This window comes from Acaromyces ingoldii (genome assembly GCF_003144295.1).
Source record: "Acaromyces ingoldii strain MCA 4198 unplaced genomic scaffold FA10scaffold_1, whole genome shotgun sequence".
In the NCBI taxonomy this organism is placed as follows: domain Eukaryota; kingdom Fungi; phylum Basidiomycota; class Exobasidiomycetes; order Exobasidiales; family Cryptobasidiaceae; genus Acaromyces; species Acaromyces ingoldii.
In genome coordinates this window covers 2,541,837-2,559,537 of record NW_020290247.1, presented here as the reverse complement: position 1 = coordinate 2,559,537, position 17,701 = coordinate 2,541,837, and the positions used below count along the sequence as shown (strand labels likewise).

The 17,701-nt window shown below is 60.0% G+C and overlaps 9 protein-coding genes across 9 annotated transcripts; 5 read left to right on the top strand and 4 right to left on the bottom strand.

The window, feature by feature from the left end:
* The first annotated feature begins 15 nt into the window (after positions 1-15).
* FA10DRAFT_237131 (hypothetical protein) lies at positions 16-4,047 on the top strand. The gene is made up of 2 exons (XM_025519097.1): positions 16-3,775; positions 3,855-4,047. The coding sequence occupies exons 1-2, from the start codon at positions 108-110 to the stop codon at positions 3,901-3,903; spliced, it is 3,717 nt and encodes a 1,238-aa protein (XP_025380818.1). The 5' UTR covers positions 16-107; the 3' UTR covers positions 3,904-4,047.
* FA10DRAFT_298988 (hypothetical protein) lies at positions 3,957-4,951 on the bottom strand. The gene is made up of 2 exons (XM_025524674.1): positions 4,717-4,951; positions 3,957-4,646 (listed from the first exon to the last, which is right to left on the bottom strand). Exons 1-2 carry the CDS (start codon positions 4,869-4,871, stop codon positions 4,046-4,048), a joined length of 756 nt encoding a protein of 251 aa, XP_025380817.1. The 5' UTR covers positions 4,872-4,951; the 3' UTR covers positions 3,957-4,045.
* A 21-nt stretch (positions 4,952-4,972) lies between these two features.
* Positions 4,973-5,514, top strand: FA10DRAFT_264247 (hypothetical protein). Its single transcript, XM_025520572.1, has one exon. It carries the CDS (start codon positions 5,104-5,106, stop codon positions 5,422-5,424), a length of 321 nt encoding a protein of 106 aa, XP_025380816.1. The 5' UTR covers positions 4,973-5,103; the 3' UTR covers positions 5,425-5,514.
* A 508-nt stretch (positions 5,515-6,022) lies between these two features.
* Positions 6,023-7,633, top strand: FA10DRAFT_27543 (hypothetical protein). Its single transcript, XM_025523267.1, has 3 exons — positions 6,023-6,203; positions 6,273-6,497; positions 6,563-7,633. The coding sequence occupies exons 1-3, from the start codon at positions 6,096-6,098 to the stop codon at positions 7,592-7,594; spliced, it is 1,365 nt and encodes a 454-aa protein (XP_025380815.1). The 5' UTR covers positions 6,023-6,095; the 3' UTR covers positions 7,595-7,633.
* Positions 7,634-7,671: 38 nt separating this feature from the next.
* On the bottom strand, positions 7,672-8,883 carry FA10DRAFT_298985 (hypothetical protein; the record flags this gene model as incomplete). The annotated part of the gene is made up of 2 exons (XM_025524673.1): positions 8,292-8,883; positions 7,672-8,205 (listed from the first exon to the last, which is right to left on the bottom strand). Exons 1-2 carry the CDS (start codon positions 8,718-8,720, stop codon positions 7,672-7,674), a joined length of 963 nt encoding a protein of 320 aa, XP_025380814.1. The 5' UTR covers positions 8,721-8,883.
* A 34-nt stretch (positions 8,884-8,917) lies between these two features.
* FA10DRAFT_298984 (hypothetical protein) lies at positions 8,918-10,914 on the bottom strand (the record flags this gene model as incomplete). The annotated part of the gene is made up of 2 exons (XM_025524672.1): positions 8,918-9,594; positions 9,670-10,914. Coding segments are annotated over 2 exons (1,786 nt in total), but the record flags the coding sequence as incomplete, so codon positions are not given.
* Positions 10,915-11,689: 775 nt separating this feature from the next.
* Positions 11,690-13,305, top strand: FA10DRAFT_264244 (galactose mutarotase-like protein). Its single transcript, XM_025520571.1, has one exon. The coding sequence runs from the start codon at positions 11,781-11,783 to the stop codon at positions 13,254-13,256; it is 1,476 nt and encodes a 491-aa protein (XP_025380812.1). The 5' UTR covers positions 11,690-11,780; the 3' UTR covers positions 13,257-13,305.
* Positions 13,306-13,522: 217 nt separating this feature from the next.
* FA10DRAFT_264242 (putative ARL1-ADP-ribosylation factor) lies at positions 13,523-14,503 on the top strand. Its single transcript, XM_025520570.1, has 3 exons — positions 13,523-13,733; positions 13,812-13,974; positions 14,046-14,503. The coding sequence occupies exons 1-3, from the start codon at positions 13,558-13,560 to the stop codon at positions 14,343-14,345; spliced, it is 639 nt and encodes a 212-aa protein (XP_025380811.1). The 5' UTR covers positions 13,523-13,557; the 3' UTR covers positions 14,346-14,503.
* On the bottom strand, positions 14,493-17,210 carry FA10DRAFT_298981 (hypothetical protein; the record flags this gene model as incomplete). The annotated part of the gene is made up of 1 exon (XM_025524671.1): positions 14,493-17,210. One exon carries the CDS (start codon positions 17,208-17,210, stop codon positions 14,493-14,495), a length of 2,718 nt encoding a protein of 905 aa, XP_025380810.1.
* Positions 17,211-17,701: the final 491 nt, after the last annotated feature.

Genomic DNA, 17,701 nt, shown 5'->3' with positions numbered 1-17,701 from the left:
ACGTCGAGCCCCTGCTGCAGCTTGCTACTACCACTACTACTACTTCCACAAACATCAACCAAACCGTGCAGCAAGAGCGCGTCCTGAGGACCGTGTTTTCTCTCAAGATGCTAGCACAGGTTGGCGATGTCCCGTCGGCGGCCGTCGTCTTGGCCCTGCGCCTGCTCCGGATCCTCCAGCCGAGCGCTGTGCTGCTCGTCGTCCTTGTGTCCGTCTTTGGCAAGCCGCTGCTGTCGGCGATACAGTATGCCTTTGCGCCCGACCCCGTGACAATTGGTGGTGCCTACTCTCGCTTCCAGCATCGGCCTCTGACTGGAAGCCGATCCGCCTCTGCGCTTCCCCTTCCGCCCGCAACGGCTGCCTCGGCGGCCGACGCGAATGGGAACGGCGTACCTGAGCCGACACCAGTCATCGTGCCTGTCCGGTCACGAAGGAGGCTTCTGACTTTCATCGGCCTCCTCCTCGTCGCTTTCACCTACCTCTTTTCGGGCACTCTCGTTGTTCTCCGCGCTGTCCTCCCACCCAAGACTTGGACGCCGACGCTGGCTCGATGGCAGGCTGTCGACCTCCAAGCCATCATCGGCCTCGTCGCCTGGTCCACCGTTGTCGTTGCCTGTGCCCACGAGGAGAGCACCCAAGGGCGAGGGAAATACGGCCGCGGCAAGGCCGGCTACTCTGTCCTCATCGGCTTCGGCACCGATGTTGCCATTCTTGTCCTCTGCCTCGGCGCCCGACACATCGAGACGCTGCCAAAGGATGCCTCGCCGTGGACCTTGGCCCAGCTGGTCCTCATTGCCACAAGAGTCTTTCTTCTGTATCCGCTCCTCGTCCTGGCCCTTGGCTGGGATCAGACGCACTTCTTGCGTGCCTCCGAGGTCAATGCGCAGCGGCGGCAACAGGCTGCCGGTAGCAGCGAGACGACGAGCCTCCTGCATCCCTCTTCGGCCGCCGCTGCCGGTGCCGCCGGTCCCTCGTCTGGACACTATGGCGCGACTGGAGGCACCTCGACGCCCAGCAAGGCAAACAATGGAGGAACTTCAGGCACGCGATCTCCCAATGCAAATGCGGCCAACGCATCCATGGGCCTCTCGGTCGCTGCGCAGCCGCCGCCTCCGACGTTTACCGTCTTCTTCAAGCGCGTCAAGATCCTCTTCCCTTACCTGTGGCCCTCTCAGAGCCTCCATCTCCGGCTTCTCGCCCTCTTCTGCGTCGTGCTCCTGCTTCTGGGCCGCTTTGTCAACCTCTTTGTGCCCTTGACGCTGGGCAAGATCGTCGACGACCTCGGAAACGGCGAGGCGCCCTGGTGGCATATAGCCCTCTATGTCGGTCTCAAGCTCCTCCAGGGATCCGGCGGTATCCTATCTGTCCTCCAGGCCCTGGCTTGGCTCCCTATCGAACAGTTCAGCGACCGCAGTCTCAGTCTGATGGCCTTTGACCACCTCCTCCATCTCTCCATGGCCTTCCACACCCGTCGCAAGACGGGCGAGATTCTGCGCATCCTCGACCGTGGCGCCGTCATCTCGACCTTTTTCCAGTACCTCATCTTCAACGTGGTGCCCATCTTCGTTGACATTGCCGTCGCCATGGTCTTTCTCGGCAGGAGCTTTGGCTGGGGCGTAGGCGTGACCATCTTCTGCGTTATGTACCTCTACACCTACGTCTCGATCAAGCTCACCACCTGGCGGACGACGCTACGCCGCCAGGCCAACAACAAAGACTCAATCTCTCGCGCCATCCACGCCGACGTGCTCATCAACTACGACCTTGTCAAGGTGCACTCCAACGAGCCCTACGAGCTGGACCGCTACCGAGACGCGCTCCTCGACTACCAGCAGGCAGACTACCGGGTGACGGCCTCTCTCAACTTCCTCAACCTCGTCCAGACTTCGATCATCTCGATTGGCACCCTCGTCACCTGCCTTGCCGTCGGCTACCGAGTGACGAGCGGCAAGGCGACTGCGTCCGACTTTGTCGTCTTTATCACCTACCTCCAGCAGGTCTATGTGCCCCTCGGCTTCCTGGGCACACTGCACCGCGTCCTGATGCAGAACCTCGTCGATACGGACAAGCTCATGAGCCTTCTCGAAGAGGAGTCGGACGTCAAGGATGTGCCGGGAGCAAAGGACCTCGTCGTCACCGATGGCATCATTGAGTTTCGAGACGTGCACTTTAGCTACGATGACAAGGTTGAGGCGCTCAAGGGCCTGTCCTTTACCATCAAGGCGGACGAAAGTGCCGCCCTCGTGGGCGAGAGCGGTGCGGGCAAGTCGTCGGTCATGCGCCTGCTCTACCGCTTCTACGACATTCAGAGCGGCCAGATCTTCATCGATGGCCAGGACATTTCCAAGGTCAAGCAGGCCAGCCTTCGCAAGGCCATTGGCATCGTTCCACAGGAGCCGAGCCTGTTCAACACGAGCATCTACCAGAACATCCTCTATGGCGATGTGAATGCGTCAGAGGACGCCGTCGAAGCAGCTGCGCGCGCCGCTCAGATCTGGGACCGGATCCAGGCGTTCCCCGAGGGCATGAACACGATTGTGGGCGAGCGAGGCGTCAAGCTGTCTGGCGGCGAGAAGCAGCGCGTGGCCCTGGCACGGACCTTTCTCAAGAATCCACGGCTGCTGTTGCTCGACGAAGCGACATCGGCGCTCGACTCGCACACGGAGAAGCTTCTCCAGACGGCCCTGGGCACCATCATGCAAGGCCGGACGTCGTTGACGATTGCCCATCGGCTGAGCACCATTGTCAACTCTGACCGCATCGTGGTGCTGCAGGAGGGCAAAGTCGTCGAGAATGGTAGCCACAAGGACCTCATTGCCAAGGAGGGCATCTACCACAGCATGTGGATGCAGCAGATCAAGACGGAAGAAGAGGCCAAGGCGGCCGCCAAGGAGGTCGAGGAGGCCGACACCGAGGCAGACGGCGATGATGACAAGGGCAAGGCGCCCGCCTCGCCACCGCCAAAGGCTGAGGCGGGCCTGCTGGGCATCATCCCGCCCGCGCGCCTGGCTTCTGGCGGCTCGCCCACCTCGCCCAAGGAGCTTCTGCTGAGTCCAGGCCAAGGCGCAGCTCAGACTGCGCAGCGCGAACAGAGCCTCGGTCAAAGGGAGGAGCTCGACCTCAAGTCGTCTTCGGCCACTGAGGAGCCCGCAGCACTGCAGGCAGCGGCCGAGGCAGGAGCACGAGCACCCAACGATGCGGGTACCGAGACGGGTGTGGTGCAGAAGGAGGTGGCAGTCGATGCCGATGCCGAGGGCGAGGTTGGCCAGGTGGCCAAGGAGCTCGTCAAGAACAATGGCGAGGCGGGCGAGGAAGCACCCGACGACAAGGGCAAGGCACCCGTTGCCTTCCCAATTGCTTCCCAGCAGCAGCAGCAGCAGCAGCAGCAACAGCAGGACAAGTCTGCGCCGCCATCAGTGACGGCAACGACGCCTCTTCGCTCTCGCGGACACTCGCGCGGACAGAGCAGCGCAAGTGCAGCGGGAGGTGAGGGCTCAGGCACCGACACGCCCACCAAGGGCATCCGCCAGCGCATTGCCAGCCTCGTGCGCAGGACGCCCTCGTCTGTGACCGGATCGTCGGTCTCTTCTGTCACGGGCGGCCCGCCACAGCCGTCGCCGGCCAAGGGCGCCGACACTCCCGAGCAGAAGGGCACCCAGTCGACTCTTTTGAATGTCGACAATGGCCACACTAGGAGTCGGTCAGCGAGCATCGGCTCTGCGACGAGCGAGGAAGGCGTGGGAACGAGCCCGGGTGGGAGCAAAAAGAAGAAGAAGTGGGTCTAGAACATGCGCTTATAAAGGGTAGTGAAGCATGGCTGACACTGGTGATGACTCCCGTCCTTCTTCTCGCAGCCGCCGAAAGCGCAACCGCTCGAGCAAGCCGGCCTCTACTTCCAAGTAAAGTAAGGCATCGGTCACTCTGCATCATCATCTCATCGCCTTGGCCCCCTCCTTCCACTTTGTTGTCGCAAGCAAGTCTCTTCTCTCTTCTCTACCATACAGTACCATACAGTACGAACAATTCTACAGAGCTCTGTTCCAGGTCAAGTGCCGATCTTGGTGGCCCGGATGATAAAGAGATGCTCGCGGCCTGCCCTCCTCTTGAGCACGATTTCAGCGTCGAGCAGCGACGACTGCTTGAGCCGGTCGACGAGCCCCTCTGGGTTGTTTTGGGCAATGGCGACGAGGTAGAAGAGGCCGCCGGGGGCAAGCACCTCTTCGAGCAGGCTCTTGCCCTTTGTGTCAGCGGAATCGGGCGAGACGAGCTCATCGACGAGCCTGGTGCCCAGCACGCCGCCGGCCCAGCTGCTGGCGATGCCGCGCTGGGACTGGGCCTGCGCCTCCTCCTCGTCCGTCGTGGGCACATACGGCGGGTTGAAGAGGAGCACGTCTATGCTCGCCTTCTGCGCCAAGCGGCTGTGCAGCGCAGAGAGCATGTTGGACCGCACGGGCTCAATGAGGCGGCTGCTGCTGCTGCGCGAGCTGTTGCGCGCGGCCGTCTCCGCTGTGCAGCGCAGCGCCGACTCGTTTTGGTCGAGCGCGACAACGAGGCAGCCCGACGTCCCTCCTCTCTTCACGGCCGATGGTGAAGCCTCGCCATCGAGCACGGCCTGGAAGAATGCCGAGACGACGCCGCTGCCACAGCTGCCCTCGTCTCGTTCTCACGTCAGCTTCTCACGTCCTGTGTCACGCAGATATCTCTTCTCCCACGCACCCAATTTCGACGCACAGCCGCGGCGCGCGCGCGCGGATCCGCTCTGCGTCCGCCTCGAGCGCATCGAGGAGCGCAAACGTGTCTTCCGCCGGCTCGTACACGCTGCGGTACGCTGGCTCCTTGCCGACGTGCGACGTATCGGGCGTGGGGATCATCTCATCTCGTTGTCTCCACTAGGGAGCTAAACCTTTTTTCTTTTTTTCTTTTTTTCTTTTTTTTCTCCCGAATGATGTCGAGAGTGCGAAATTGACATTTTCCTCCACGCACATACGGCAAGCAACACCATCGGGGCGCGATTCTGCCGCGTTCTTGCAGGAAAGCGCAGACGCGTTCTGATCCACTGCAACACCAGGCAATTCCAAAAGAGCAATGGGAGAGGACAGCGACATGGCGCGACCACCGCAGCAGCAGCACAAGCAGCTCTCACTGACGCTCATTGCCGCCATGACGCGCGCCAACGGCATCGGCATCAGCGGCGGCTTGCCCTGGCGCCTCTCAAAGGAGATGGCGCACTTTCGCCGCGCCACGTCCGTCACCGGCGAGCCAGCCGCTTCTTCGGGGGCCAAGCGAGAATGGAGAAATGCCGTCATCATGGGCCGCAAGACGTGGGAGAGCATCCCGGGCAAGTTCCGGCCGCTCAAGGGGAGGATCAACGTCGTCATCAGCTCCAAAGCAGGCGAGTCCGCAAGAGAGGCACTAGGGATGTGAGTGGTCGCGCGAGGCACTACCGACAGGTTCAGAAAAAGAAGAGCCTCTTTTCTGACGAGTTGGCCAATGCAGAAAAGAGGCAGAGGACAGTCACCTGTTTTCGAGCCTGCCAGAGGCCGTCGGCTTTCTGTCGGCGCTCAGGTCCGATCGGCTGGCGCGCACATTTGTCATTGGAGGGGCGCAGCTGTACCGACAGACGATGAACGAGTACCCGGCAGCATCACCATCATCATCATCGCAGGTGGCAAGCAAGGCCGTCGTGGACCGGCTGCTGGTCACGCGCATCGCCTCGCCGGCCTACGACGATTGCGACGTCTTCTTTCCCGAGTTTCGCACAGAGACACAAAAAGCGCACGAGGAGCGAGACGAGAGCCAGCTCGTCGATGGCGAGCTGCGGGGCCAAGACTGGACAAGGACGTCGCAGGACGAGCTCGAGGGGTTTCTCAGCGAGCCCGGCGAGGCAGCAGGCGAGGCAAAGGTCGAGCGGGGAATCGTAGAAGAAAAAGGTGTACGATATGCTCTGCAGCTGTGGCAGCGATCATGATCTCTCTCTCTCTCCCCCAATCAATCGAGATAGATTTCCTTCGTTCTTCCTGCAGCGACGACGCGTTTTGTCTTTTTTGTTTTCTTCCTAGCTAGTGAGAGGAACACGGCATCAGACCAACACCTTGATGACCTTTGGCCTCGTCCGGCCGGCATGTAGCGCCGCTGCGAGGAGGAGGCCCGGCTGGGCGCGGCGGTTCTCTTCTGCCCTGCCCTCTCAAGACGTGAAGCCCGAGGTGGGTGCCACTACGAGAAACCACCCGTTCTTCAGGCTGCTGCTTACGATTCAATCGGAACACACACAGGCCTACATCTCCCAGTCGACTGACCCGCTCTTCAATCTCTCGCTCGAGGATTTCCTCTTCCGCTCCCGCCCTGCCCATGTGCCCGTGTGCCTCGTCTACCGCAACGCGCCCTGCGTCGTCATTGGCCGCAACCAGAACCCCTGGCGCGAGCTCGATGTGCGCCAGATGAATCTCGTGAACCTGCCGCTGGTCCGGCGACGCAGCGGCGGCGGCGCCGTCTACCACGTATGTCCCGGCCTCTCTATCTACTCTGCTTTACTTGACTGATGCAGAGGAGGATCTCGCAACAGGACCTGGGAAACACCAACCACTCGTTCCACATTGCCCGGCAGGACTTTACGCGCCGCTTCCACGCCGAGCTCGTCGCCAGGGCGCTCAACTCGCCGCCCGTGTCGCTCGTGTCCCGCCGTGGCGGCGGCGAAGCGGGTGCCGCCGCCGACAACGATGATGCAGGCGACGGACGGCGGGGCGCCTACGTCAATGCGCGCAACGACGTCTGCATTGCGCTCCGTCAGCCCGGCGGCATCGCTGGTGCACCGACGACGGCGACGACGGAGGAGCGAAAGGTGTCGGGGAGCGCATACAAGATCATCAGCCAGCGCGCCTACCACCACGGCACCATGCTGCTGGACTCGGACCTGAGCCGGCTTCAAGGCAGCCTGCGGCCCACACGCGGGGACGCGATGCGCTCCAAGGGCGTCGAGAGCGTCTCGAGCCCCGTCGTGAACCTGTGCGAGGCATTCGAGAGCCGGCGCGCGCATCTCACCCATGAATCCTACGTCGAGAGCCTCGTGGGCGAGTTTGCACGGACATATGCGGCGGCCGCAGGTGTGGAAGCGGAGGAGGAGCAGGCACAGGCGCAGGCGCTCCATGTGGTCCAAGTCTACGAGGAGGATGAGATTGGGCGCCAAAAGAAGCTGAGGCAAGGATGGGAGGAGCTCAAGAGCTGGGAGTGGATGTGGGGACAGACGCCCGAGTTCCACCACTCGATTGAGCTGCAGCAGCAAGGCGAAGGCGGCCTGTTCAGCAACGGCGACAATACGCTGCACCTGCATGTCAAGAATGGCAGAATCATCGCTGCCGATCTGGAAGACGAGGAGCGAGGGCCGCTGGGCGCCATTGCCAGACGGATGGTCGGCAAGAGGTACAACGTCCTCGCCGATGCGCCTCGGACGACATTCGAACAGGAAGGAAAAGAGAGGCTGAAGCAGAAGAGGATAGAAGACGGTCTCGAGGAGCTGGGCCTCGATGGCCAGACGCCAGGCTCGGCAGAGGCCGAGTACGCAAAGAAGTTTCTCGCTTGGCTCAAGGGCATGCTGTAGCTATTCATTGTCTTGTGTGCGCAAATTGTACCAGAAACAGTATGGGAGGTTGGTGAGATGGTGAGAGAGAGGGGTGACTATGGCTGGCTGGCCACGTCTCTAGCCCAGTGCCACAGGGCGGCAAAGACGGTCAGCTTGCGGTCCTGAGCCCCGACGGGCGGGCTCAGCTCGACTGTCGACCAGTCTTGGGTGGTGCGAACAAAGATGAAGTGGTCGTACGTCGTCAAGATCCCATGCGTCGTCTTTGTCGACTTCATATAGGCCAGAAGACCCTGCAGCGCCTCGACAGCCGCGGCCGTCTTGCCTCCTGCTGCGTCTGCCTCGTCCGCTCCGCCCGGCACGAGCGCCTCATGCGACAGCGGCGTGCCTTCCGAGCCGTCCGACGTCGAATAGAGATGGCGCAGATCAACGAGCCAGGGCTCGCGCACAAAGATGCAGCCCCGCACCTTTCCCGTCTCGAGCTCGTCTGGCCGGAAAATGACCTGGCGGGGTAAGACGACGCCAGCGGCGCCCTGCTCGTGCTGGGGCAGGTGGTCGCCGATCTGTAAGGGCCCACGGAGGGCGCCCTTGTCTGTATGGCCGCCGGCAGAGACCTCCTCTTCGAGATTGAGCTGAGACGCCATGAGAAGAAGAAAGGACTAGGTTTAGCCCAAGGTTGCATGCGTCTGACGAGGGCCAAGGGTTTGCTAGGACTTACCACGCGGTTGAATGGCTGCCAGGCCTGAATGATGAGCCAGAGGTACGTCGTCGGCAGCATCGTCGCCTTGGGAAGGTCGCCCGCGCGATGGGCAGCAGGCGGCAGAATGTGCTGGTACGCCTCGGTCTCGTCGAGGTTCGCCAGTCGCTTCTGCAGATCTGCCAGGAACGCCGGCCAGGGCTTCACCTGAGGCAGCGCTTCGAGGGGCGGTGCCTCCGCCAGCGGCGTCGGGGGGACCGTACCCGTGCCCGCCGCCGTCGCTGCCGCATTCGGCTTGCCGGGCAGCGCAGAGGGAGAAGGGTGGATCGTGTCGATCTTTTGGAGGGGAAGGCGGAGGAACTGCGAGAGAAAGATGGGGTCGGTGCGCAGCTCGGCCATGCCCTCGGGCGGCGACGTGGCCGTGCTCGTCGCCGTGGTTGTCGTCGACATGGCTGTAGTATTACAGCTTCTTTTTAGGAAGCTTTTAGCAATTTGTAGAAGAAGGAGGAGAGAAGAAGGGGAAGTAGACAGCGAATGAGCCAGCGATCTGAGAAGGGACAGGCCGTCCCTGATCTTCAGGCCGAGGCACTCGCCGTGCCATACATCCCGTCGGTCCAGGGCCAGCAAAGTCGACTAAATGATAAGAGATTGGATAAAAATTCTTATCTATTCGTAAGCCGTGCAGCCCAAAGGCGAGATCGACCAATGAAATCGGACTGATTTTCAGCACACTTGGCTCCTTGCTGTGGCTTTCAAAAGAGAGAGATTATAGATTTACTCGCATCATCGATCCCACATGCCCAGCTTCTCCCAAGCGCCCTGGCCACCGAGAGCCTGGTTGAGAAAGTCATCTTTACGGTTCTTGAGCTTGCCCCAGTGCGCCTGGTTGCCCTGGATGACCCGTACCCTGACCTTTTCTGCGCGCGCGTCTTCATCATGACCGCTGCCCTCTGGCACGAAGAGTGTCGAAGAGAGACCCTTTCCACGACGCAGTCGCTCGTCAAAGGCCAGATCCCCTCGGCTGGCAGCCAGGACTGCACCAACCAGGGCCCGTTCGAGCAGGCCGACGTTCTCCATGGGCCTATTTGTAAATTCGTTTTGCAGCGTCGAGTTGAGAGCCTCGCTCTTGAGAATGGCCTGGAGGCCCGTGCACAGATTGATCTTGTCGTCGCGCGGCTTGTCCAAGTCAGCACTCGAGAATGGCGCAATGGCCATGACCAGAGTCGCATACACCGACGAGAAGCGCAGCCGGCGGATAGGCGAGCCCTCCAGCGAGGAAAAGAGCTCCAATACCCGGGGCACCTGGGCTGGAACAGAGATGAAGCTGCGGAGACTCGCGGTCAGCACTTCGATCCTCCACTGTGGCGCTGGAAGCCGAGCTTTTTGAAGGCAAACTCACACATCGAGGTCCTCGACCCTCGTGAAGATCTGCATGCGCATGAAGTTGAGCGGGTCCTCGTGCTCGTAGAGGGGCAGCACCGCGCACAAGCTCAACTTCTTGGGCATGCAGCCCCACTCCAGAAAGAAGTGCTCCTCGTCAACCTCTTCCTTCTTCTCTTCTTTTCCCTCTTGCTCTTCTTCGTCTGAAGCCGAGGATGACGACAAGGACAAAGATGAAGAGGACGAGGATGGTGAATGCAGTCCAGCGCTCTTTTCCTTCTCCGCAACTTTCTCTTCCCCGTCCCCGCCATTCTGTCCTTCATCGAGACGCATGTATGCCCGCTTTTCATGCGCATACTCCCTCGGGTCCAAGCTCAGGTGGGCCTTGTACCGCCGCCTCACCTCCTCGAGGGCCTTGTCGGCCTCGTTTGGATCCTCGCTCCTCGTCTTCTGTGCCTTTTCGGTCTCACGCTGGATCTCTAGTCTCAGCCAATTGGGCATCTTTTGTCTCGCCCGCTCCTTTGCCGCTGCAATCTCTGACTTTTCCAGTTCGCTAGTCGTCGAGGTGGACGAGGAAGAAGCTGCTCCTCCAGGTGCAGTGCTGCCGAGCACCTCACCACCACCGCCTCGCTTGAGCGTCACGGCACTCCAGTCTATCCGGCCACCACCTCGCTGCTCGCTCAACGACAGCTCTCGTTGTAGCGCGAGACTCCTCTCGACCCGCTGACGACGCTTGATCGTCGCATCAATGGCGTCCTGCACCGACCGAATCGACACGCGGTTCCGGAAGCGCGGGCCCCTGACCTGGGCCGGGTCTCTGAGCAGCGCGCGGGACTCGGCATGCCAGAGCGAGAGGTGGTTCAGGTGCGGGCCAAGGTGGTGGAGGAGCCGGAGCAGCTCGGCCTCCCAGCCGGCCGACGTCGTCGTCAGGCGCGACACGTCGTCGAGGGCCGAAAAGAGGCAGCGCGCATAGCCGGCCGCCTGGTAGGGAGGGTGCCCCCCACGGACCTTGGCGTACCACTGCCGGAACTGGCGGACGTGGCGCGGCAGCACTACGACGTCGTACTCGGTCCGGAGCGCCCAGTGGCGGCAGGCCTTGTTGACGAGGGCGAGGGCGTGGAGCGCGCTCACGCTGGCCGCATCGCCCTGGATCGTGCCCGCCGACAGGTGTGAGACGACCTCCTCGACAATCTCTGGCGGGAGGCGGGGCAATGAAGACGACGATGCCCTGCCGCGGTCATCCTCGTCCTCATCGCCGGGCATGTCAAGGCTCGCTTGAGGCAGTGAGCGTGGAAACAAGGAGAGGCCATATCTAAGCGGATAAAAAGAGAATCAAGCGTCCGTTCGGTGGAGGAGGTTGGAATTACATAATCAAGGTCTTCCTCCTCGCCGACCTCTTCTCTACCCTAATCTAGAGCGTAAAGACTGTTGATGGGGGCATAAGAGAGCTCAGGCAACCTCTCGATGAAAACATGTTTACTCGATGCGCACCAACTTGGGATGTGGAAGGAGGGATGGGCAACGTTGAGGGCAAAACATCTTTCAAAGGGGCGCATCGAGAGAGAAAGAGCGGCACAAGCAATTGTGTGTTGCGCGGCTTGCTTGATGTGACGGAGACGGTGTATTGCACTCAGGAAGATGGACGTCGTTCTCGAGCTCTTGCGAAGCTGCACAGAGATTGCCGAAGAGGGCTCTCGGCATTCTCGGCGCGTTGCCATCCTGCGCGATCGTCTCTGTTGGCTCTCGTGCGCGCACTATTAATCGCCAATCTGCCAATGTCAACCCCGCATCTGCATTGGGACAGGCAAAAAGACCCGCTCAGCAGGACCGCTAGTAGTAGTACGTTGCTAGTCCTAGTACCTGGGCACATATATACAAGCTGACCTGCTCCTCGTGCACAGTACAGTACGTACAGCTTGCTTGCTGTCCGGGTGCTGCAATCGTGCCTGACGCGTTTAGTGCCCTAGGTCCTTTAGCCTGCAGGCTAGAAGCTGCCCCCCGCTTTTAGCTCGCTCAAGCTAAAACCCCCCGCCGGCGGTGCTCCTTAAAACACAAGGGCCTTCCGGCTGCCTGACTGTTCCTTCATCCCCACACGCTCTCTCTTCCTAGTTCTCGCTTTCCTTTCCGCCAATGCTCGCTCGCTCCTTTACTTCATTGGCCGCCCTCGCCCTCGCTGGGCTGTCGCTTGCTCAGAGCAGCGACTCCTCTTCGTCAGCTCTTTCTTCTTCTTCTGCTACTAGCGCGACCGCCTCTCAACCTGCCTCCACTGACTCGTCTTCGGCCACCACCACAGGCTCAACCGCCCAGGAGACGCCTGGCTTCGTTAACAACGGCACAGTCGGCGCCTACTCGTGCGCCTTTAGCGAGCCCCAGCAGGCCAATGTGACCGCGCCCGTCAACCAGCTCGTCTTTCTCGCCGACGCGCCCAACGTGACCGCGACCGACGGCAGCGACAGCAGCAACATTTCGTCGCCAGCGCGCCTCGCACCAACGACACTGGCTGAATGTGCCGAGGCCTGGCCGCCCGTCTACCCGTACAACGCCATCCAGCTGCGGGCGCCCGACGACTCGATCCGTGCCGTCTACCTGCCATACGGCGCCTCGGTCTCGGAGCTGTGGGTCAAGGACCGCAACGGCGTCTTCCGCGATGTCGTCCTTGGTTTTGACAACAAGACCAACTACGGGACGGACAAGATCCACCCCAACTTTGGGCCCCAGGTGGGCCGGTACGCGAATCGTATCAAGAACGGCACCTTTGAGATCAACGGTACCACCTACCACACGCCCCTCAACGAGAACAATTACGACACGCTGCACGGCGGCACCGTCGGCTACGACCGCTCCCCTTACGAGATCACCCAGCTCAACGCGAGCTCCGTCACTTTTGTCCTCCACGACGCCGACGGCAACCAGGGCTTCCCCGGCAGCGTCGTCGCCTCGGCCTCCTACACGCTGCAGAACAGCTCGACGCTGATCCAGGCCATGGACGCAAACGTGACCGATGACAAGTACTCGCCCATCATGCTCTCCTCGCACACCTACTGGAACCTGGCCGCATACAATGAGAGCCAGACGATTCTCAACCACACCCTCTTCATGCCCAGGGCCGACAAGTACATCAAGACGGACGGCCACCTGATCCCCACAGGCCCCATCCCTGACACCAAGGGCACCCCGCTCGACTTTACCCAGGCGCGCACCATCGGCAGTCAGTACAATGACACAGAGGGCGTCTGCGGCACCAATTGCACGGGCTACGACACGTGCTTTGTCATGTCGTCCCACGACCGCAACGAGACGGTGCTTGAGCTGACGTCGCCCGAGAGCGGCATCAAGATGTCGGTCAAGACGGACCAGGATGCGATCCAGATCTACAGCTGCCCCGGCGTCTCTGCGCCGGCAACCAAGGGCTCCCTGCCCCGGAAGCGGGTGCACGGCGGCGACGGCACCCTCGACGAGATCTACGACAACAACAGCTGCGTCGTCGTCGAGATGGAGGACTACATCGACGGCATCAACAACCCGGCGTGGAACAGGAGCCAAATCTATAGCAAGGACAGGCCCTACCACTGGCGGGCAGAGTACTCGTTCAGCACCGTCGAATGAGCAGAATTTTCTTTTGCTACTTGTGCCTTGTTGATGAAGAAATGAGATGCTGCTCTTTCTCTTTCTGCTCTTACTCTGACAAGTATGTGCTTAGTGTCTGATTCGGGACACTCCAGCCTGCTCTGTCTCTGGCTTTCCTTGACTTCCTTGACGAGCGCCATACGGGACCAACAGTGGCATGACAGTAACGCGAGGGGCTCGGAAATCGGAAGCTTTTTAGTCTAATTTTGAGCTTCTTTCCCGGTCGCTCACATTCTCCGCTTCGACGAAAAGAAAGGCTCTGGCAAGGGGGCGAGACATCATGGGTCTCCTGAGCATCATTCGCAAGAACAAGCTCAAGGAGCGCGAGCTGCGCCTCCTCTTTCTCGGCCTCGACAACTCTGGCAAGTCGTCGATCCTGGCCAAGATCCGGGGCGATGCGACGCACGAGATCTCGCCCACGCTCGGCTTCGACATCCTGACGCTTCTTCATCGCGGGTGAGTCGACGTTCGACCGAGAGAGTGATGAGAGAGCAGGCCAGAGCAGAGCACTGAAAAGAAGCGGTGGCCCAACAGATATACCCTCAATGTGTGGGACGTCGGTGGGCAGCGGACGCTACGGCCGTACTGGAAAAACTACTTTGAGAGGACCGACTGCGTCGTCTGGGTCGTCGACAGCGGAGACCGCGCCAGGATGGACGACTGCCGCACCGAGCTGTGGTCGCTCCTCGGTGAAGAGGTGGGTCTTCTTTCCCCACATGAGAGAGGAAGTGTGTGTCATAGTCGCTGATCGGGTGACGTGTACGGCAGAGGCTGGCAGGCGCGACGATCCTCGTCTTTGCCAACAAGCAGGATCTGGCAGGCGCCATGTCGGCGTCGGAGATCAGGGAGCGACTCACCTTGACCGACATCAAGACGCACTCGTGGCGCATCCAGCCGTGCAGCGCCATCACGGGCGAGAATCTCATCGAGGGGCTAGATTGGGCAGTCAAGGACGTGGGCAGCCGCATCTACTTTTACGGCACCAGCGAGGTCAACGATGGGCGTGCTGGCGTTCCTGTCGAAGAGGCAAAAGAAGCAGGGGCAGAGGCTCCGGCAGATGTGGCGTGAGAGAAGAGATGAACGAAAAGGAAGGAGAGGAGCATCAATGCGCGAGGCAATCGCATCTAGGAGATGGCATACTATTTCAAAGAGCCATGAAGGATAGAGGCGCTGGAAGGATTTATGTACAGTACAGTAGAGCCGAGTTAAAAGATCTCATGATACCCTGTCGATCTGGTCTGTCTGTTGTTCAAGGATGGGAACCTGCTTCGCAACGCCCTCATTCTCTGTCTGGGTCTCATCTTCAGCGCTGCGGCTTGGCTCTTCGGATGTCGGTACTCGAGCAGCCGGAGACGGGTACGTGTCCGAGACGGCACTCTGGACCGAACCGTCCGCCGAAGTAGAGCTCGGCGAGGCCACTGTCGTGTTCTGCACAATTTGCGATGCCGATGAGGACGCAGCAGGAGCGACAGGCGCTGACTGTGGAGCTGAGGGCGTCGGAGAGGCGACTGTGACGTTCTTGGGCGACTCCACATGGTGCTCCTTGGGATGTTGCTTGTTGAGAGCATTTGTTGCCGCAACGAGGATCACGGTGAGAATCGTTACGATCAAGACTGTCATGAAGATCCATCGAAACGAAGTCCTCAACCACCCATTCTTGTTTGCTTTTCCATCGTCGCCGTAATTGTCGTCAAGGTCCCACCTCTTGAGCTTCAGAGGTCGCCCTTCAGCGCACTTGTCGGTGTATGTGACCACGCACGCCTCATCAGCATCCCTCTTCTTGCTAATCTTATCCCTCAGCTTCGTCGATGACACGGAGAGCAGCTCTTTGAACCGAAGAGGTGCTGAATTGGTAAAAGACTTCACCGCTGCTGGGTCCGAGACCCGCTCGCGGTCCTGCAAAAGATCTTTTCGCGGCTGAGGCAAGGTGCTGGGGAAGCGGACACGGAGCGGTTGCATTGCCTCCTTCTCGCTGCCGTGTTCTGCTACGTGCAGACCTAGCTTGTGGAGCAGCTTCAGCTCGTCTTCTGCGTTCGCAGTCTCCTCCTTTTCGTCTTCCCACTGAGCGTCTTCAAGGGCAGACGCGTGACCTCGTCGCATGCGAGGAGAAGTGATTTCGCTCTCGTGGAGAAGCGACATCGAACGTGACGTCGAATGACCCCTTGCCAGTGTTGATTGGTGAAAAGACAACGTCGTTGAAGACGCAACGCTGCCAAGCTGCAGAATTCGAAGACCTTTTGGGCCATATTCGTCGTTCTCCTTCTTGTGATTGGTAACGACCGTGTTCGTTGGGCTGATCAGAGGACCCGTGGTGAGGCCGGGAAACCAGCTCGACGACGGCCTGCGACCACCCCAGCCGTCACCTCGCACGGTCCTCTTGCAAGTTGCTTGATCGGGTGCTGGAATCTCGAGAGTCTCAAAGGCCGGGGAGGAACTCTGGGACTTGCTGAAATGAGGGGGATGTGCATCCTGACGCCAGAGAAAGCTGGCCAAACCCCGGCTGATGCGCTTTGCCGTCGCCCCAAGTCGCCCTCCTCGGACCGTGCTTTCGATTGTTGAGCCATGCTCCGACCGACCCTTGAATATGCGGAGTCCCAAACTTGAAACCGTCTCTTGTGGCGCTGTCGTTGTATGCTTCCACGTCAAGCCGTTCGCTTTCTCGAGCGCCGATCGGTTCCTTTCGGCCACAATTTCTGCTTCGTGCCTGAGCTCTCGCTGCGCTGCAATCCTCTCTGCCCACTCCTCCTTCAGAATCCAAGGTGGTCTCGAGGCTTCGTCGTCTTTTTCCTGATGATCTGCGCTGTCCCTTGCAGCACCGAGCCGGCGCAGGGTGGCGCTCAACGGCTCTGAATCGACGGAGCAGGGCTCGCTGGCAGAGGAAAGATGACGCGCAGCAGAAGCAGGGAGGCTGTCAAGATGGAGTGGTGTCTCGCCAAATTGGCGTTCTTTTGGTGTATGCTGTTCAGCTGCTCGTCCAGGTGTGAGGGGCGACATGGGTGCCAGGTGGACGATGGTGTGACCGTGGAATTGTGCACTCGAGACAGCATTCAGGGAATCATCACGGTAGTCCCGCGGCATCAACTTTGAACGGTGGTCACCAGCCTCGCTGCGTAGCATGACTGTTCGAGTTTCCGCGGGCGGCGTGCCAACGACAGAAGAGTCTGAGGTCGAGTCGGTCGAGCTGCTGGACCTCATCGTCGAGAGGCTGTCCGAGGACGAAGGGCGCCTCGAGTTGCGCCAGACATTGTGACCTATGCCATTCTCAGCGTCGGAGAGTGGGGTGGCAAGCCTGGGAAAGGTGTTGTCGCACCATGGCGAAGATGGTCCACGGGGCGTCGAGTCGCCACCGCTGGGTGCGCAGGGCGAGAGCAGGATCGGGATCTCGATTGACTTGAGTCGACGCCGTTGTGCACCCAGACCAGATGAGCGCAATGAAGATGCGATTGAGTCCATCGATGCTTCTGTCGCGCTCTCGAGGTTGATCGACGGAGCCACGTTGACTTTGTCATAGACGACGACATTCCTCGCCCCGCCCACGCCCCAGCGCTCGACTTCGAAGACGTGATGATGCTCTTGCTCAGCGTCCTCTGCCTCGTCCTTGTCGGCCTCTTCCAGAGAAGTGTTGCTGTGGTGAAAGAAAGACTTTGGCCGGGGAGTCTCGATGTCTGAGCCTTCATCTTCTTCGACTTTGCTGATGATGCAATTGAATTGCGGGTGTTCCTCGTTCTTTTTTTCTTCCACGGTCAGAATGGGACTCGATACGGAGCGACGATGAGTGCTGGTCATATCCTGCTCCCGTACACCCTCATCATTGCTGTAATTCCAGCCTCGACGGCCTCGCCTGCGAGAGCGCGGAACTGGCAGTAGCTTGAATCCTGATGTCGAGGTGGTTCCATCACCACCAGCTTCGAGAAGCGGTCTTGGAGCCGTCATGCTGAGAGTCGTGATCAGGCGCAGTGAATTACGAAAGCGAACTCAGAATGCTTTCTCACCTTGCCATAGAGCCTGACAGCACAACTTTTTTGATAAAGAGGCTCGTCAAGAGCAGGTAGATCAGTGTGTGGCTGGTGGTCCTGTGATGACGAAAAGATTCGACCAAAGGCAGAAGGCAAAAGAGAGTGAGTTGTGAGAGAAAAACCGTGCAGTCGCGAGAGCGAGCTTTGGTCATTCCGAAGTCGTCCTCGCATTTCTATTCTTGGGCGAGAGAGAGGGAGGACAAAGGCAATCCCCGCGCCAAATGAACAAAGACTGGCGAACAAAGGGAACAACAGTGCGGACATTTCTTTTCCCTTTGTGACCGGGGCTCCTACCGCTCTCGAATCCCTTTTGTTCGTTTTAACGGCACCTGCCTAGATTTTTGAGCCAACAGTGTCCATTTTCACAGGCGCTGAATGAATATTGAAATGCAGACGTTGTTGTCGGAG

Bases quoted from the DNA above. Each gene is read 5' to 3' on its own strand.
- FA10DRAFT_27543 (XM_025523267.1), top strand. From the start codon at position 6,096: ATGACCTTTGGCCTCGTCCGGCCGGCATGTAGCGCCGCTGCGAGGAGG. The intron at 6,204-6,272 runs GTGGGTGCCACT...GAACACACACAG, and splicing joins CTCAAGACGTGAAGCCCGAG to GCCTACATCTCCCAGTCGAC. The intron at 6,498-6,562 runs GTATGTCCCGGC...ATCTCGCAACAG, and splicing joins GCGGCGGCGCCGTCTACCAC to GACCTGGGAAACACCAACCA.
- FA10DRAFT_298988 (XM_025524674.1), bottom strand. From the start codon at position 4,871: ATGATCCCCACGCCCGATACGTCGCACGTCGGCAAGGAGCCAGCGTAC. The intron at 4,647-4,716 runs GTGCGTGGGAGA...AGACGAGGGCAG, and splicing joins CGGCTGTGCGTCGAAATTGG to CTGTGGCAGCGGCGTCGTCT.
- FA10DRAFT_264242 (XM_025520570.1), top strand. From the start codon at position 13,558: ATGGGTCTCCTGAGCATCATTCGCAAGAACAAGCTCAAGGAGCGCGAG. The intron at 13,734-13,811 runs GTGAGTCGACGT...GTGGCCCAACAG, and splicing joins CTGACGCTTCTTCATCGCGG to ATATACCCTCAATGTGTGGG. The intron at 13,975-14,045 runs GTGGGTCTTCTT...CGTGTACGGCAG, and splicing joins GGTCGCTCCTCGGTGAAGAG to AGGCTGGCAGGCGCGACGAT.
- FA10DRAFT_264247 (XM_025520572.1), top strand. From the start codon at position 5,104: ATGGCGCGACCACCGCAGCAGCAGCACAAGCAGCTCTCACTGACGCTC.
- FA10DRAFT_237131 (XM_025519097.1), top strand. From the start codon at position 108: ATGCTAGCACAGGTTGGCGATGTCCCGTCGGCGGCCGTCGTCTTGGCC. The intron at 3,776-3,854 runs GTGGGTCTAGAA...TTCTTCTCGCAG, and splicing joins GGGAGCAAAAAGAAGAAGAA to CCGCCGAAAGCGCAACCGCT.
- FA10DRAFT_264244 (XM_025520571.1), top strand. From the start codon at position 11,781: ATGCTCGCTCGCTCCTTTACTTCATTGGCCGCCCTCGCCCTCGCTGGG.